This window comes from Octodon degus, unplaced genomic scaffold (genome assembly GCF_000260255.1).
Source record: "Octodon degus isolate 3935 unplaced genomic scaffold, OctDeg1.0 scaffold00058, whole genome shotgun sequence".
Taxonomy (NCBI): Eukaryota; Metazoa; Chordata; class Mammalia; order Rodentia; family Octodontidae; genus Octodon; species Octodon degus.
In genome coordinates this window covers 5,776,285-5,794,070 of record NW_004524634.1, presented here as the reverse complement: position 1 = coordinate 5,794,070, position 17,786 = coordinate 5,776,285, and the positions used below count along the sequence as shown (strand labels likewise).

At 50.4% G+C, this 17,786-nt stretch overlaps 3 protein-coding genes across 4 annotated transcripts; 2 read left to right on the top strand and 1 right to left on the bottom strand.

Annotated features, from left to right (window-relative positions):
- Positions 1-1,866: 1,866 nt before the first annotated feature.
- Ttc31 (tetratricopeptide repeat domain 31) lies at positions 1,867-9,227 on the bottom strand. The gene is given in 14 exon segments (XM_023718440.1): positions 1,867-3,464; positions 3,466-3,560; positions 3,643-3,744; positions 3,948-4,089; positions 4,181-4,271; positions 4,356-4,407; positions 4,680-4,874; positions 5,410-5,490; positions 5,593-5,649; positions 5,965-6,108; positions 6,272-6,454; positions 6,559-6,702; positions 8,872-8,960; positions 9,127-9,227. Coding segments are annotated over 14 exon segments (1,560 nt in total). The 5' UTR covers positions 9,167-9,227; the 3' UTR covers positions 1,867-3,319.
- Positions 9,228-9,353: 126 nt separating this feature from the next.
- On the top strand, positions 9,354-15,539 carry Ccdc142 (coiled-coil domain containing 142). 2 transcript variants are annotated; one of them, XM_023718437.1, is made up of 9 exons: positions 9,354-10,453; positions 10,769-10,855; positions 10,937-11,089; positions 11,212-11,342; positions 11,416-11,529; positions 14,139-14,223; positions 14,469-14,646; positions 14,760-14,959; positions 15,097-15,539. In XM_023718437.1, exons 1-9 carry the CDS (start codon positions 9,409-9,411, stop codon positions 15,351-15,353), a joined length of 2,250 nt encoding a protein of 749 aa, XP_023574205.1. In that variant the 5' UTR covers positions 9,354-9,408; the 3' UTR covers positions 15,354-15,539. The 2 variants fall into 2 exon arrangements, with proteins under 2 accessions (XP_023574205.1, XP_023574204.1); XM_023718436.1 differs by having other exon boundaries at positions 14,139-14,253.
- A 706-nt stretch (positions 15,540-16,245) lies between these two features.
- Positions 16,246-17,640, top strand: Mrpl53 (mitochondrial ribosomal protein L53). Its single transcript, XM_023718439.1, has 3 exons — positions 16,246-16,350; positions 16,426-16,538; positions 16,637-17,640. The coding sequence occupies exons 1-3, from the start codon at positions 16,259-16,261 to the stop codon at positions 16,768-16,770; spliced, it is 339 nt and encodes a 112-aa protein (XP_023574207.1). The 5' UTR covers positions 16,246-16,258; the 3' UTR covers positions 16,771-17,640.
- Positions 17,641-17,786: the final 146 nt, after the last annotated feature.

The window sequence follows — 17,786 nt, the reverse complement described above, 5'->3', positions numbered from 1 at the left end:
CTGGCATTTAGGAGCTATCCCTTGTTCTGAGTGCTTTGGATGGCTTGTCACAATTACCCAATGGGCCAGACAGTTCTTATTCCCATTTCCAGAAAAAAGAAACTAAATCCCAGGAGCCCAAGAAAGATTAGCCAGGCTGTGCAGAATGTATGTGGTAATGTGAGGCTAATCTCCACGCTTGCCACACTCGGGGACACATGCCTTCGGTCAACACAGGTGCTGTCCCTGTAAAGGTGACTGGCCTATCTGAAAGCAGCAAAGGATACACAGAGAGAAAAGAGCCAAAAGGGCTAAAGGTAGGGAGTTACACTTCATACTTTAGGCAAAGCATGGGATGGGCTAGAGGGGAAGAGACCAGAAGCACTGTTTAGGGCATCTTAACGTGGCTGAATGTGCCAGATGGGCCAGACCCTGCCAGAGACCTGAGGGAGGCAAGCCACTTGGAAGGAAAGAGCAGAGAGAGTTCAGGGCTAGTCTTTGGGGTGGGTGGATGGTCACAGAAGAGGTATGATTTCTTCCCAGTGACCAAGAACTGTATGAGTCAGGAACAATCATACAAGCCCGGATAACTTAAAGAAAAAAAATGATCCTGTGGATAGAAATAGACGAAGACCAGCAGTGCAGAGTTAACCATCTGTAAGTCACTATACACAAAAACTATTCCTTGTCATTGTGCTGCCCCTTGAACACACATATGCAACCTACACACCACCCTGGCTCCTACTGCCCTTGTTCCCTTTATCACCCACAAGCTGCGTTTCTGGAAACTTCCTAGGTGGTGACCAACTCTTCTCTTTGCCCAGTACTCTGCCAGTCATAGTAAAGACCCACACCCCAAGAAAACCACGATAGTTGTTCACCTGCTTTCCATCCCTGAAGACTCCAAATCCAGGCTGCTGGGGCAGAATGCTATCAACTAGGGACCAGTGAGTGTGGGCAGAGTGGAGGCATGGTGTCAGGACTCCTGTGGCTCTTGGCTAGAAGATTCCAGTCCACGACAGGCTAAAGAGGTGCTGGGAGGGAACATTAATCTGCTAATTAGAAGAGTGCTGGCTCACAGCTGTAATCTGAGCACTCTGGGAAGCTGAGACAGGAGGAGCACCAAGCTGAAGCCCAGTTTGGGTGATTTAGGGATGATGATAATGATGATAAAATAATAAAATAATAATAAGCTGGGGATGTAGCTTAGCATGAAGAACCTGGCCAGAAGAATTTAAAAAAATAATTTTTAGAAGAGCAAGGAACTAGCTCATTATAAAGGCTAACACGACACACAGCACTAGTCTGTGACTACTCTTTGTGGGGCTAGGAGCCCTAGTAATGTTCCTGAAGCATTCTGATCAGGTCCCCACAAAAAACCCTGTGGGCAGATCTCTTAAGGAGTTATTAATTTCTACTTATGTAAAAAGAACCACCTCTCTCCCGCCACTCCCCAAACAGGGATGGGAGAAATCCCAGGCAAGTCATTCTAGCTAGGAAAGTAGGTTCCAGTCAGCTCATTGGCTCTGAACCACAGCCCCCTCCTCTTGAGGCTTCTTAAACTGCAGCCCCGACAGCGCTGCCACCTCTAGTACTCAATATATAGGCAACACTCCAATCTGTCCTTCCAGAATGTCCTCCGCATGGCCATCTGCTGTGCTAGGGCCCTAGAGTGTCCATCATGACCGCCTGGAATGCTTAACGGAAACACATTTCTGGACTTTGATGCAGGCCTGCTCTGGGGCCTGAGGGTTTACATTTGTCACAAGTTTCTGGTTGGTGCTGACACTGCTATTCAGAGACCACACTTTGAGGTCCACAGTCCCAGGAACTTTGGATTTCCTAAAATTCAGCAGCAATTTACTCTTATGCTCCTCTTCCTATTGTTATGATCTCAGACACGTAAGACAGTTGACAGGCAAAACTTGTTAGCACCCACTGTGTACCAGGCACTTTGTAGGTATTTTATTACTTTATTACACAACAGCCCTGTGAGGTAGAGAGTCCCCCATTTTACAGATGAGGAAGCTGAGGCTTAAATATTGATAGCTGACCAAAATGATACAACTAGTAATGGCAGACTTCATCTTGCTAGTGTTTAAGGAGCCTAAACCATAAACAGTAAGAAAGATCACGGGAAGTTGTATATGAGGGATGTTTCAACATCTCTCTCCAAGTGCAAATCAGATTGGGCAAGACTTATAGGGCAAAAGCATTTGTCCTCACGAAAGGTTGGGTGGGATACAGGTCTTCAGTGGGTGTAGAGTCCTAGCCACGGCCAGGAAGGATCCAACTAAGGGAGGCTGCCAGGATCTTAAGCCAGAAGGAGACCCTAATTCTTACACAGAAAGTAATTCTAACCATCAGTGGAGGAGGCTGGCATCAGACCACTCGATGAAGGAGGGGTCAGACTGTACACAGCAGCATGGCCAGAAAACGCACAAGGAGCTAGCAGCAAACTGGGGACTGTGGCCAGAGAAAATGGCAAGAATGGGGCCCAGGGAGAGGCGAGCATGCACCAGGCTGCTGAAGGGTGGCACTCAAGTTTTATTTACTACCTGACAGACACCCCATCCTTGAGCACACAGCTCCACCTGATTTAAGCACCTTAAGTCCCAGATGAAACTTGCTGGCTCTCTCATCCCAAAACCCGAACTTCTGCACACTGCAGCCTCCCCCACCCCCACAGTGCTGAGCACCGGGGATGGATCCTCGCACCTTGGTGCTGAGCTGCATTGCCAGCATATTTTTGAGATAGGGTTTTGCTAAGTCACTAAGTTGCCCAGGCTGGCCTTGAACATGTGAACCTCCTGCCTTAGCCTTCAGAGCACTAGGCAGCTCCCCATCTTCAGCCTTGAGCTCTGTTTCTGTTTCTTTACTGCCCCCAGAAGAAGCTATCTGCTTGAGAACCAAAGAAAGGATGTTTCAGTGGATGCGGGGCTCCCTTCTCCCTTGAGAAGATTCTCCTGGGCAAAAGCATTGCCTGCGGGGGTACATTTAATAAGGAATTTGTCTGTCTTCTTTTGTAATCCAGGATGGCCTTGTTTTTGTAATTCAGGATAGAATGCTTGAAGTCACTGTAACTCAGGCTGGCCTCAAACTCACATCAGTGGCATCCTGCTTCAGCCTCCCAACTGCTGGGATTACAGGCATGCATAACCACATCCAGCTCTTAATTTGGATTTAGAGTACAGGGTCTCAAAGTACACAGTAAACCATCAGCACACAGTGTTCCCTATCTGTGTAAGATGCACATATGGCCTCACCAGGAGAGAAGGAGCCTCCCTTATCTGGCCTGAGGTAAATGCCCACGCCCAAGACTCTGGATGCCCCAGCCCTTTCAGGGGCCCTGGAGATGAAGAGGGTGGGGTCTTCTGATCTGAGTCTGGTTGAGGAAAGGCCAGCTAGGCTGGCTCAGAGGATGTGCAGGACAATACAAGGGTGGAGACAGAAGCCCTGGGGCCCTTGAAGCCACACTCTGACTGCGAGAACAGGCCAGAGTCTCCTGGCTCAAGATGGGGAAGTGACGAGGGGACCCCAGTCCATCCAGGTGGCACACAGATTCTTCTTCATTGATCCTGCTGAGAAAGGAGAGAGAGGGGCACATAAGCCGACCATTCCTGCACCCTCTGTTCCTGCCTGAGGGCGGCCCTGTTCCCTTACCCAGGCAAGCTAGAGAAGGCAAGAGTGGAGTTCCCAGGCTGCATCTGGCTGGTACCCGCACCTCAGAGTCTCTTGGAACATGGTAGCTGCTTCCTCAAAGCGCTTTGGTCCCAGAGGGATTGGAGAAGGGCAGGTTTAGGCATCAGGGAACCAGGGAAAAAGACCAACTGCACCTCCTAGAGCCATACCATGGAGATGCTAAGACATGGGAGCTGATCTAGGAAATGTCAGCATAGAGCCCATTACCCCATACGCACCCCACCTTACTCCCATTTGTCCTCTGTTTTCAGGCCCTGTCCTATTACCTGCAGTCCCATCAAGGCTTTGCCCATGCGGAAGAGGCCCCTGGGCCAGCCAGGTTGTAGGGTAAGGGCCACATGGGCATATGCCAGGGCCCATGCCGGCTGCCTCAGCCTCTCATGGCAGAAGGAACGATTTCCAAATAACCTGATAGAGACATGGAAAGTGGCCATGGGAACAGGTCTTCCACACCCTGCCTATGCCTGATCTCCTAACCCAGTGGCCAGGCCCTGCCTACCGGTGGTCTTGGGGGTTGAGTTTCAAGGACTGAGTGAAAAGAATAACCACTTCATGGTAGAAACCATTTTAAGCAAAGCTAGTACCCAACTCTGGCAAAAAGAGAGGGTGGGAAGGTTCGTTCCACTGGGGCTCCCCGAGGAAGGGGATGAAGAGGGATAGACAAAGGATCTCACTTGCCAGCTCCTGGCTCTGCTGTGAGGCAGCTGCCAGCCATCCCAGAGCTGCCTGGGGATGGGGAGGAAGTCAAGCAGGCCTCCAGGCCTTGGTTTCCCCCAGTCTTCTCCCTTTGTTCTGTCACACTGCAGCTAGGACCACCCAAGGACTATGTGCAGCTCTCCTGACAGCTCTGCAAGAAAGTACCCTCCTCCAGAGGGGTGACAGTGATGAAGCCAGGGCCCAGGTCTCAGCCCTAGAAGCAAAGAACCCCTAATGGACAGCACCCTGAGCCCTCAGTTCATGCGCTTTCTCAGAGCCTCTGGATCCCCTGCTCACCTCACCTGTGCCTCAGGACACTGCCTGGGTCATTCCTCTCTTGGGGGGTTCCTTTCCTTTTGGCCCATGTTCTCCTGCAGGCCCTGGTCCTTGATTTGGGGCTCCTGCTTTGGTCCCTTCTCTCAGTGGGTACTTGGGAGCCAAACCCCAACCTTGCACAAAGCCAGAGACACAAAACTGCTAGATAGATCCAGTAAGTTCTGTAAGCAGCAGGAAAGTTAGGGGTACAGAAAGGCACATAAGGCACGTTCTTACCTTTATGTAGAAGCTAAGAAGCTGATTTCACAGAAGTAGAGAATAGAATGGTGGTTACCAGAACCTGGACAGGGATTGGGGGAGGGAGAAGAGAAAGAAGAGGATTAGTGGGTACAGGGCTGCAGTTAGGTAAGAGAAGTAACTTCTAGCTTTATAAAACAGTAGGATAATTATGGCTGGCAACAATCAATTATTTCCTAACAGCTAGTAGAGATTTTGGATGTTCTCACACAAAGAAATGATAAACCTCTAAGGTGATGGAAGTGACTGTGATCTGACACATTGTATGTATGCATGAAAATGTCACGCTGTAGCCATAAATATGTACTGTTACTGTGCACCAACTAAAAATAACTATATTTAAAAAATACATTGTAAAAATTTCTCAAGAAAAATTAAAGAGAAGCTAGGAATGAATCATATTTTGATGTAGAAGGAGAAGATGGGCAGAGACCAAGAAGGGAAGGAAGGGGCTCTCACCTCTCCCTCACCACACTGTCCCTGAGCTGTGTTTCCAGGGCTGGCTGGGGGGCTCTCGTCTTCCTCTGGCATAACCGTAGCCTGGATGGAAGGTGGGAAGAGCTGGGATTACCCTAAGCCACCTCCCTTCGCAGCCCCATCTTCTGGCCCTTGCAGCTCTTGGTATCTGCCTATGGAAATCACCTTGGGCTCCCTGCTGTCCTGCTCCAAGCGCTCCTGTTGCTTTCTTTCTTTCTGACACTGCAAAAATAATAATGATTTTTTTTGAGCACTTACTATATGACATGCACTGGGTTAAGTTTTACATACATGATTTCATTTATTACAACAACTCTAGGAAGTATGTACTGTTACATTCTGAAAAAACAGACAGGAGAGTCACCAGCCAGAGGTTCATAGCAAAAAGGGAACAGATTTCAACCATGGCAGTACAGTGGGATTCTAGAGCCACCACACTGATGGCTTCCAGGAGAGCCTGCAGGCCTGAGCCCCTACAGCCTACCCAGTAAAGGGGCCACTACAGACTGCCTGGAATTCCCTCCTGTTGTCACTTACTTGCCTGTTTCCCTTCTCCAACTCCCTCTGGGTTCCCCTCCTTCTACTCCCAAACACCTTCTTCTTGTATCCTTTCTTCTCTGCTTTCTGTTTCATGCGCTCCTCCTCCTCAGCCACCAGCTCCTCAGCCAGGCAGTTGGATTCCTGAAGTAGGAAGGGCAGGTGAGAGGAGAAGAACAGGGAACAGGGAGAATGAGAGAGAATGCAAAGGGAGGCAAACTGTACAGAACGATCTGGAAAGGTACTGCTTAGGGGAGGTACAGGGCGAGACTACAGGGACCATGAGGCCCCTTCCTGGGAATCTCACCTCTTCAGTCACCAGGAGCTTCTGGAGTATGGTCACCTTCAGCAGGCTGTCTGAGACACTACAAAAGGATGGAGATGCAGAGGGGCTTTGAGGGCAGGAGTCAGACCTTTGAAAAGGGCAAAGGAAGGACTTTCGGAGACCACAGCAGGTGCCCAGGCCCTCAGACCCTTTGCCCCTGTCACTCTGTGTAGGCATGTTTCTTTCATTAAGGAAATCATCAGGAGGTGACCTGTTAGGAGCAAAAAAGAAAAAGGAAGAGGAGCATGAACACCCGAGGGTCAGCCCACCCCAGGGCTCCAGCCTTGATCCGGGGTCCTGCACGCCCCACCATGGTGCCACTGCTGCAGCTGCCCGCTGCTCCCATCCACAGGAATCTGGTGCAGGCCCTGGGGATCATTCTCTATAAGCTGGTGAAGAAAATCCACTACATCCTGGGAGGGGAAGGGAGGGGAGGCAGGTGTTGGAGGAAGCTCTGGGAAGGACAAGGGGTTGCCTGGCCGGACCTCTCCACCATGGCAGCCACACGGCGGCCACCCAGTCCCCGCTCTCCCAGGGGCACGCTGCCATGTCCTTGAATATGAAAGAGCCCCCCATATAGAAATAAATACACTAGTGTCTGGGGGACTATTCCCTGTATTGTTTCTCCCCTAAGCCAAACTCTCAGAAATTACTCCTTGTTCAAAATTTCCAATGTCCCTCACGGCCAAGGCCATAAGCAGACTGAATCTAGCACCCATGCCTTGGATTCAGAGCCCTCCAGAAAGCTCCCTGGCTGACCTCTCCACCCTTCTCTTGCAATCCTCCTCTGTTTAGCTGCCATCCTCCCTTGGCCCCCAGGCCCTCTCTAGCCTTGGGGTTACCTCCCAGTTGTCTTCCAAACCTTCCTAGCTCAGAGCTCTTTCTCACACCTTGCCTCACTTTGAAAGTCCAATTCATATTCCATCTCCTCTCCCAGCTTCCTCAGATGTTTTCCTGTCCAATTAGTTCTGGCTTCTCTCAACAAAAAATGTACCCACATTCATTGCTTTTTTATTGCTGTCTTTTTTTTTTTTTTTTTTTTTCTGGAACAGGGAATTGAACTCAGGCCCTTGTGCTTACCAGGGAAGCACTTATTCCACTGAGCCATCTCCTCGGCCCTTAATGCTGTCTTAATTGGTGACAAAGAATGGAAGTGGAAAGAGTGTCATGCTAGAGTGGAGCCACTTGCATCCTCCTTTCAACTCTACTCCTGCTTGGATGTTTCATTTTAGAGAAGTCATTTAGCTCCACTGAGGACCTTCCTCATTGACAAAATGAGGTATGACTCTTCAAGGTTTGACCCAGATACTCTACTTTTAGGGTGGGGGTCGGGAACAGAACTCATTCCCATTTGGTCTCCCACTCATATACACTCCCAGAACCCACACTCTGCTTCTGATGAGCCACTTCCTCAGTGAGCATAAGCTACATGATCAACCCCCCAACCATAGCTTCAGAAATTTTCTCCTACTCTCTCATTACCTTCCTTCAGCCACCAATCCTAAATTCCTGCTTAGAACTTTAGATCCGCTGTCCTCTTTAGATCTCAGGTGAAATGAGGCCTTCAACTGAGGCTGGGTGGGCTGGGGAGGTGGCTCAGTGGAATAAGCACTTCCCTGGCAATTGCAAGGGCCTGAGTTCAATCCCACAATCCCACTGAGGCTGGGAACTAAGAGGGGCAGGAATGCAAATGAAGGGTTTGTTTCAAGAGACATTTCTGAAGTTGCTTTTAGTGAAGGACTGAATACATGATGTAAAAGAAAAGGAAGATTATAAAAGGATTCTCAGATTTCTGGATTAAGCATCTAGATATGTTTGTTTTATGAACTAAAACTGGGATAAGGATAAAAGCAATCAATTTGCAGAGATGATGAGTTAACTTTTGGACTTGATATTTTTGGGAGGTGCTTTTTGAGGCAAGGTTTTGCTATGTAGTTTGTGCTGCCCTTGAACTCAGTATCTAGCCTAGGCTGGCTCTGAGCTCATGACAGTCCTGACAGTCCTCCTGCCTCAGCCTCCTGAGTGCTTGGATTACAATTGTGCATCACCAAGCCAGGCTGGACTTGTTGAGTTTGAGTTTCTAGAGATGACCAGAAAGTAATCAGCACATTAGCTCTTCAGTGCTCCCAAATCTGATCCTGTCCCCCACCTCCTTTGAGGACAGCCAAGCCCTTGTGCTAATCACCCAGCCATTCTCTGCTTTCTCTCTGGTTCCATCTTTTTACTGTTTCAGCCAAACCCTCTCCACTACGATCTCACTTTAGCGAGGTTCTTTTTATTTTTCGTAGCGCTCCCATTGTCCTCTCTCTACAATATCTTTTCCCAAGACACTCGTACTTGTGTCCAGTCCTCGACCCAGATACACCTGTCTGCTCAAGTCTCACTCTGACCATTTATTAACATGAGGATCGTTCTTCGGGTCCCTTCACTTCTCTAGCTGGCTGCAAAGCTACTCTTCCCAGAGATCCCAGGGCAAGCACTGTTTGGTGCCGGCTCAGCGCGCGAGCCTCAGCACAGCTGAATAAAAGGCACGAAGGAAATGACCATGCCGGGCTCTAGGAACTAGCCGAGGTCTCTCTTACCTCTTCTCCGCAGTCCTTGGGACCAAATTCTTTGCAGAGTCTGGGGACAGCAGCGACCCCCAGCGGGCAGCCGGGCCGCAGAGGGCAGTCTATAGGAAAGGAAGGCGGTGCCCCGTGAGAGGGCTCGGGTCAGAAGGCAAGAGCCCTCCCACCTCCACCTAAAGCATAAAATCCTGCTAAAAGTGTCCCAACAACAGAATCAAGCGAGGCTGCTCCTGCCCTCCTCAGCCCTCTCCGTCTTGTCACCCCGCTCACCTAGTTTGACTCTCCCCACAGTCTTCGGAACCGGCGCCATCTCCAGTCAACAGTAACCCGAAAGTGAAAGTCTAACATTTGACACCAGCCCGCTGGCAGGGCAGAGTAGCGTAGGCGGGCATCTTTGTTAGGGGCAGAGGCCGTCGGTTACGGAGCGCGAGAGCGTCCATGCGGGTCCCCGCGTGTGAGCCCGCCCTGCTGGGGGCGGAGACCGAGCTACCGCAGGCACCCGGAGGTGCGGGAAGGCCGCGAGCGTTAGGTCCGTTTCCCCCTCGCCGCTCCATGGCCCAGGCCTCTCGCTCCCGTGACCTTCTGCCCCCGTTGTGGGCCCAAGCCGGGGGCTCTGGGGAGCAGCCCTGGGAGGGAAGACGGGCCGGCGCGCTGCCCGGAGAGGGTCGTGGACCGCAGAAGCCGCCGTTTGCCGGGAGCATCCCCTGCCTGGACCTCCGGCCCGGGACAGCTCCGGGAGGGCGGCCGTGGTGGTCCGCGTTGGCATACGAGGACCAGGAGGCTGGCGAGGCAGAGTGGAGGCGGGAGTCTGCAGCCAGCAGCCCGATCCCTCCCGCGCTGCAGCGTCTCCGGCGGGTGCTGCTGCGGCTGCTCCGCGAGCGGGAGCAGCTCCTTCGGGCCCGGGACTGCGCCCGCCACCTACAGGCGGTCGTGCGCCTCCTGAGGACCCCGAGCCTCAGCGCGCCCACCCACGGTCCAGGCCCCTTGCCCCAGCTGTGCCGCGATCCGCAGCTGCACCCTTCCCGAGAAGCCGTCGTGCGAATCCGCCATCGGAACCCTCCCGAGGCGCTGCTTCTAGCGCGGCCCCTCGGACTAGCGGCCCAGCGCCTGGATGTTGTCATCGAGATGCAGCTTCGCGCTCTGGGCCGGGCTCCCGCCAGTCTGAGCCTGACGTCCCAACTCTCCGAGCTGTTCTTGTCGCTTCCCGTCTACCACAAGCTTCAGGGAAAAGCCATGAGCCACATGCCAGGCGCGTCGCGCCCCTTCCCCCCGGCCCGTGTGCTCCGTCTTCTAACAGGGGAGCGGGGTTGCCAGGTGGCAAGTGGGCTGAATGAGGCACTCAGGGGATTGTGCCTGAGGGACCAGCTCCGGTGGCGCTTTCAGGAGGAGCGGGAGCTGCTACCGGGGTTGCGGGGCCTAATAGCGGGCGTGGCCGGTTCAGTCAACGGTGGGCTGGGGCTTGGAGGAGCCGAAGCCCTTTGGAGCCAATATTGGACGCTTCTGTGGGCAGCCTGTGCACAGAGTCTGGACCTAAATCTGGGTCCCTGGAGGGGATACAGGGAAGTGGCACAGCAACTGAGTGAGGCACTGGTTCAGGGTGAGTGATAGGACCTGACTGGGCATTTGGGAGGGTCACAGGCATTTGCTTCTCCCCAGTCTGTGCACTTATTTGCCAGCCTGATGACAGAAGCAGTCTGTTTGCCTCCTTTTATTTACTTTATTCTGGTACCGGGAATTGAAGGAGTCCATTTGAATGAGCATCCCCTGGGTTCAGACAGAATACAGCTCTGGCCTTTCAAGACCAAGTTTTGCTTTTCTCCCCAGTCTTGAGTTGTGGAGGACCCTTCTTTGAGTGGGGAGAGGCTGTGGACAGGGAGACCTTTTCAGGCTCCAGAGTTATTTCTCCCTCTAGCATCCCTGCCTCAGGAGTGTGTGAAGGAGCTGGCTGCTTTGTGCCACAACCTACTTCATCAGTCTCTTATCTGGAGCTGGGATCAAGGTGAGGAGAAAGAGCCTGCTTTGGGGGGAGACAAGACCGGGGTGGCCCCTTCTGTATCAGACTGCACCCTCTCATCTTCAGGTTTCTGCCAGGCGTTGGCATCAGCAGCCTTTGGGGATCAGAACAGCCCTGCCTCGCACTCTCATACTAGTGAACTGTTGCGGCAGCTTTTTGCTCCACTCTTAGACATCTTCCAAGAATGTAGGTCAGGACTGATCCTCTGTCAGCCTCCAGGTGAGCTGAGGCCCTGACAAAACAGCTGGAGATAGCCCTTTGTTCCTTCACTCTGCTGTTTTGTCTCCTTCCTCCCAAAGGTGCTCCATGACCTGTAAGATACTCTGCTACTCTGCTTCCAGGTCCAGCACCTGTTGCCCTCGGGCTCTGTACCTTGCAGATCACCTTGCTTTGGTTCCTGGGCAGAATTCAGCAACACCTGGCAGCATGGGCCCCAGATTCCTTCCTGCTCCTGATCCAAAAGCACTTACCCGTGAGTAGCTAGGAAGTGGGGAAGGGGACAGTTTATGTTGTGCAAAGCTCTCACTTCCTGTTTCCATCCATAGCCTTTACTGCATGAAGTTGAAGCTTTATCCAGTCTGACTTCAGGGGAAAACATAACTCAGGAAGTGGAGCAGCAGCTAGGCCTGGAGATCCGAAAGCTGACTGCACGGATGCAGGTGAGAACAGGGAGCAGTCCTCACAGTAGTGGTTTAAGGCCATTCTGGGCTGGGGAAATAGCTTGGTAGCATAAGCACTTGCCTGGCCAGCACAAGGTCCATCCCCCATACTACATGTTGTGTCAGCCCTGGAAATAGGTGGAGTGGTGCATGCCTGAAATCCCAGCACTAAGGATGCTGAGATCAGATGATCGCTATGAGCCTGAACTGCACAGTAAGACACTAGACTCGGTATACAAAAAAAAAATAATAATAATAACAATAATAATTAAAAGACACGGTTCTATGCCAACCTAGGAGAGTGAAACATCTCAGTGACTTGTAATTCTCCAAGTCTCCACTAGATTCCTTTTCTTTATGGTACTGGGGATTGAACTCAGGACCCTGCACTTGCCAGGCAGGTGCTTATGCTGCTGAGCTATCTCCCCAGCCCGATTTATTTTTTCTTGCTTTGTTAATTTTTCTCCCCATTAACTGTGTGTGTGTGGTGCTGGGCACTGAATCTGGGGCCTCACACACACTAGGCAAGCAGTCTACCTCCAAGGTGCATCCCCAGCCTCTTACTGTAGGAACTTCTTACTATAGGAAATTTTAAACATACACAGATGTAAAGAGAAGTGTTTAATAGGCCCCCATATTCCTACCACCAAGGCTTTAAGTATCAACTGATGGTCAATTTTGTTTCATTTATATACCCTTCCAATGATGTCAGACTCTCATTTGGTGATATTAATTGCTGTGGACAGTCATGGTCTAGACTCATTATTTTCTCTCTCTTTTTTTTTTTTTTTTTCAGAACCAGGGATTGAGCTCAGGCCCTTGCGATTGCCAGGGCAGTGTTTATTCCACCGAGCCTTCTCCCCAGCCCTCATTATTTCATTAGAGGTGGCAAAAGGGTGATATTCCAATTCTATCATTCCTTTTTTCATTTATTAGTTGGATAATGTTGTGGGTTCATAATCAATATAGGAATCCAAGTAGCCAATTAAAATTTGAAGATTTTTATTATCTGAGCTCAGTGACTATCAGCATAGACCCCAGTTTTAGAGTCTAACTGAAGTGGTCCTGACCAGAAGACATGGCGTGTATATAAAGGGAATAGGCAATATATCTTGCTTGTCAAACAGTTAGATTATCACCCATCCTGTCTGTCAAACAGATTTTTTTTTTTTTTTCCTATACATCTGGCTACTTTTTTCCCTGTCATTGTTTAGGGTCAGTGCTTTCTCAGGGTATATTTTCTCCATATAGCAGGCCTGTTTCTATTACACTGGGGTCAGCTAAAGTTTACAATGGCAATACCTATGCTAAAAGTCTGGGTTTAGGCCATCACAGATAACTCCTATAAAGAGAAACCCACCATCATTCGTGGTTTGAATATCCTGAGGTAAATTTTGTAAAGAGAAATTAGGATAAATGCCTCTTTATTCTTACCAGTGTTCAATACAAAGTTTCCTTCTTTAAAAAGTGTTTCTTGGGGGCCAGGGAGATGGCTCAGTAGAATAAGCTCTTGCCTGACAAGCACAAGGCCCTGAGTGTAATCCCCAGTTCCACCAAAAATAAAAAAATAAATAAAATAAAAAGTGTTTCTCTTTAGAAGTATGTGTTATTATTAAAGTAATACATGTTCATAGTATAAGAAGAGAAATAGGTCAGGTAAGGTGGCTCACATCTGTAACTTCAGTATTTGGGATGCTAACATAGAATGAAACCTTGTTTCAAAATAAAAAATAAAAAAGGGCTGGGTGTGTAGCTCAGTGTTTTGCTTTGTTTTGTTTTTTCCTCTGTATTTTAGGGAAGGGTATACAGGGTGTTCAGGGTCTCACTACTAGATCAGACTCGTAGTGATTCTCCTGTTTTATAGCCTCCCAAGTGCTGGGATTACAGGCGCACTACCACGCCCAGTCTCAATTGCTGTCTCAGTGTCTGGTTTCTTTTCTCTTTTTAGATCCCCTGGCATGCACATTTTCTTTAAAAAGCTGCCACCATACACCCCATTTCTTGGGGCTCCTGTTCTCCAAGATGGATTATACAGCAGAAATCCTCTTTATTGCTATCTTCTCTTTCCCTACAACACACCTACTGAAGCCCCCTCCCCCAACCAAACAAACCCTGCATATAGGCCTTTTCTGGTTTTATGAATTATACTGATCTGGAGAAATGATAGTAGGCCATCAAGAATCTGTAGATAACTGGGAAATTGCTATGATTCCCCCCTTTTCCCTCAACCTCTGCTCCTCTGCCAATCATCCCTCTTTTGGGCTTGTGCTCTTGCATATAGGTGGCAATTTTACACATTGAGTGATGGTAGTCTCTTTTTTCCCTAAAGTTCCTATAGAATTAAAAAAAAAAAAATCTTGATCCATTAAATCCTGCTGAGTGAAGCAGGATAATCCTAAAACAACTGTTTCTACTGTAATTTGGGTCTAGACCAATTGGAAAACTCAGTGAAAGCTATGGCATTTCAACTCTGAAAATCCCAGACCACACAATTACACATTCAATTCTGCGGTTTTTTGGACACCGAGTTGAAAACATCAGGTTTATGCAGCATCATAATTTGGAAAGTTCCTAACAAACAGGCTTTTTCTTTCTCCCTGTCCCCACAGCTCCTGTCTGAAGAATCCCTAAGTCTGTTTTTCCAAGAATGTCACAAACAAGCCACACAGGGCTTCAAGCTTTACATGCCACAGGGTCGATACTGGCGGCTTCGTCTCTGTCCTGGTAACTGTTCATCCTAGATTCTTCTTCAAAGGTTTCTAGAGGGTAATAGTGTCCAAGTCCTCCCAAATCCTGCTGTACACCTCTGCCTCCATTCTTGTCTTCACCTTCTGTGCTCCCCTCATCCTGAGATTTAGCCTCTTCCCCAAACACTCCACTTAGGGATCCATTGGATCTTCATAGCCTCATATTCTGTCCTGTATTTTCTCTCCCTCCAGAGCTTCCCCAGGTTCCTAGTGAGTATGCTGGGCTGGTGGTTCGCACTGTCCTGGAGCCTGTGTTGCAAGGAGTGCAGGAACTGCCACCCCAAGCCCAGGCCCTCACCCTCAGTCAAGCGCTGACAGCCATCCTGGGTGCCTGGCTCGACCATATCCTTACCCAGAAGATCCGGTTCAGGTGGGAAGAAAAGCTAGCATTGGCAGGGGGATGAATGGAACTGGGGAAAAGGTGGGGCATGAGTAGTTCAGAGGTTGGAGGGCTTGGGTGGCCACACTGTGCTGGACATTTAGCCTGCAGGGGGCGCTGCAGCTCAGACAAGACTTTGGAGTGGTCAGGGAGTTGCTGGAAGAAGAGCAGTGGGATCTGTCCCCGGAGCTTCGTCAGACTCTGCTCATGCTCAGCATCTTCCAGCAGTTAGATGGGGCCCTGCTGTGTCTACTGCAGCAGCCCCTGCCCAAGACTCGAGTCCTCAGGAGGTCCCCTTGTTGCTGTGAGTCATTTTCTTTACCCAACCCCAGTGCCACCTCCACCCCCCCAGGTGCTTCATGTGACCCATTCCTTACCTATCTTTGATGTGGGTGTAGTGTCTCACTATCAGCCACTTGCCTTTCACTCCTGCCTTACCAGGTGTTTGTAATGAGGTTCAGACCATGGGATTGGCCAGCAGCAGCCTCAACAGCCTGGAGAACTTGGAGCCCTCTCTACAGCCTGGAGCACCTCTAGCCCAGACAACCCAGTTGCAAAGCACCCTGGGGGTTGGGAGACCTAGCCTTGAGGCTTACCTGGTAGGAAATCAGCAGGCCTGGCTTGCCCTTAGGCAGCCCCAGCGCTCCCAGTGGTACCTGCTTTTTCTTTCCTGCCTGGGGCTCAGTCCTGAAACTTAGGGGGCCTAGGCTCAGGAGCTGCTCATCTCTGAATGGAAAACCATGGACATTTGGAACTGAAATTTCAAGAAGCCTAGACCTGGCAGCTTAGAAGAAAATATACGTAAACTCCATAGAGCCTGGAATGACAAGAATCCAAGGTGACTCTAGTGCCTGTAATCCACAGTAAAGAGCAAAATCACTGCCTGCAACCTGAAGGTCAGAATCCTTGGGTGGGGGTGGGAGTGGGAGGCGCAGGCCTAGTTCCCTCTTCTGAAGAGATCTCGGGGCTAGAGAGTTAGATCTCAGAAACAAAGGAAAAGCAACAGAAAAAGGGGTGCTTCCTCATAAATCCCAGGAGCCAGGCTAAAACCAGTTAATTCTTGGAAAGGCGCGAAAGTGGAGTAAGCACATGTATCAGTCCCAAGGGGCGTGTTACCCTGTGTTCCCTCCCCATTACTCTTCTCAGTCATTTAAGAATATTGGGCTGTGGGACCTTCGGTTTAAGCTTTGGTTATTTGATTACCTGAATGGAATCTGCTTCTTGGCAGGCAGATAATCACTGCTAGGACAGTGTCCTCTCCTTGGTGGAGGTCAGAATTTAAATTGGCGTTAGCCTAGACGTGGCACAGCGAGATAACGAAAAAGGAAGGGCTGCGACTGCAGAAGGCGCTTTGCCCTGTTTTCACAGTAGGACAGTGGACTTAACCATAGGAAGCATTTATTGGCCGCTTAGTAAAATCACCCTTCCCCCATACCTTCCTCCCCTGGGGCGGGAGAGCCGGGGCGGCAGCATCTTGGAGGTAGGGGCTGGGAGTCTCTCCCCGGAAGCAGCGCAGGGCGGCGGAAGGCTCAGGTCCATCTTCCGCAGCCGTATCCTAGCAACGCGACCCGCCCGCCGTAATCCTTCCGGGGCGGAGGTCACCATGGCGGCGTCCCTGGCTCGGCTGGGTCTGCGGTCGGTCAAGCAAGTTCGGGTTCAGTTTTGCCCTTTCGAGAAGAACGTGGAGTCGGCGAGGTACCGGAGAGGTGAAGGGGGGTGTGTGGGGAGGCTCCGCCCGCTCGCCCCAACCAGGCGCTCCCCCCGTTCCAGGACCTTCCTGCAGGCGGTGAGCAGCGAGAAGGTTCGCTCCACCAACCTCAACTGCGCCGTCATTGCGGACGTGAGGCACGACGGCTCGGAGCCCTGCGTGGACGTGCTGTTCGGTGGGCCTGGGTGGGGAGGCGGGCGGGGGGGCGCGGGCGGCCCAGCCCCGCGGGGGGCCCGGATGCGAGCCTCACGCCCGCTTGTGGCCCTTCCGCAGGGGACGGGCACCGCCTGCTCATGCGCAGCGCCCACCTCACCGCCCTGGAGATGTTTGTCGCCTTCGCCTCCCACGTCCAGGCCAGAGCCGCGGCGGAGAGCGGGGAGAAGCCAGGCGCTGGCCCTGGGCGCTGACGGCGAGGAAGCAGGCGAAAAGCTGACTTTGGCCGAGGGCTGGGCCACTCCCCTGAGAATTACTGCCTTAGGCGTTCAAGTAACCATCGGAGGGGTCGGCCGGCCGGGGGCGCCTCATCCCCTCTGGGCGAGACGGGGTGCGAGGGGTCTGGACGCAGGTTTCTTTCACTTGCTTACCATCACTTCTCGCTACTTTTGAATTTGGCTTTTAACCTTTTTTTCTTTTTTAACCGAGCTAGTGCTGTTTTTCAGTCAACCTTTTCAGTAGTTTTTCCCTCTACCCTTTGTGGAAGCTCTACGCGTTCGATCATTTTTCCCCAAACTACAAAGGCGTTTTTCTTCTCTTTATTCCTGGGACATCCTGTCATCTGTGTCATAAACCTTGCATTTCTGTTTGGTTTTTCTCAACTTGTGTGCTCTTGTAAGTTTACCTACTACCAACTTCCTCCACATGCCACCAGCATGCTTTGTGTAAAATAAAATTGATAAGATATTTATGTATGCTTGCCTCTTCCACCTGCCTTCCCCATACTTTTTAAAAGGTTGTTCTGGCCTTTTTCCTTGCATATTTTATCTGAGTTCAAAAATATTCTGAACTTTTAAAATCTCTTCAAAACAATCTCCTCATTCCCATTCATTCTCTTTTATCCTCATTCTTCCGTCATTTTTGCTGTTTATCTTTCCAAAGCACATGACCTTAGTTATCTTAAACCAATACCTGTTTGACAAAACAGTATCTGAAGTAGGTTGTTTGTGGGTGTGGGGGATGTAGGTGTGTTTGAGACAGTTTTGCAGTGCAGTTCAGGCTACCGTGAACTCACTTTGTAACCCAGACTGGCCTCAGACTCGCAGCAATTCTCCTACCTCAGTCTCCTGACTTTTGGGATTATACCACCACATCCAGCTAACTTGCAATCTTAAATATATATGTATGGGAAAAAAAAATGTAAATAGCAGGTCATTTGAATTTGAGGGCTGCATCTGATATCTGCTTTGCATAATAGAATATATTTAAT

Excerpts from the sequence above, each read along its gene's own strand:
- Mrpl53 (XM_023718439.1), top strand. The coding sequence starts at position 16,259 with ATGGCGGCGTCCCTGGCTCGGCTGGGTCTGCGGTCGGTCAAGCAAGTT. Across the intron at positions 16,351-16,425 it reads AAGAACGTGGAGTCGGCGAG|GACCTTCCTGCAGGCGGTGA; the intron begins GTACCGGAGAGG and ends CCCCCGTTCCAG. Across the intron at positions 16,539-16,636 it reads CTGCGTGGACGTGCTGTTCG|GGGACGGGCACCGCCTGCTC; the intron begins GTGGGCCTGGGT and ends GCCCTTCCGCAG.
- Ccdc142 (XM_023718436.1), top strand. The coding sequence starts at position 9,409 with ATGGCCCAGGCCTCTCGCTCCCGTGACCTTCTGCCCCCGTTGTGGGCC. Across the intron at positions 14,647-14,759 it reads ACCCAGAAGATCCGGTTCAG|CCTGCAGGGGGCGCTGCAGC; the intron begins GTGGGAAGAAAA and ends CTGGACATTTAG. Across the intron at positions 14,960-15,096 it reads CAGGAGGTCCCCTTGTTGCT|GTGTTTGTAATGAGGTTCAG; the intron begins GTGAGTCATTTT and ends CTGCCTTACCAG.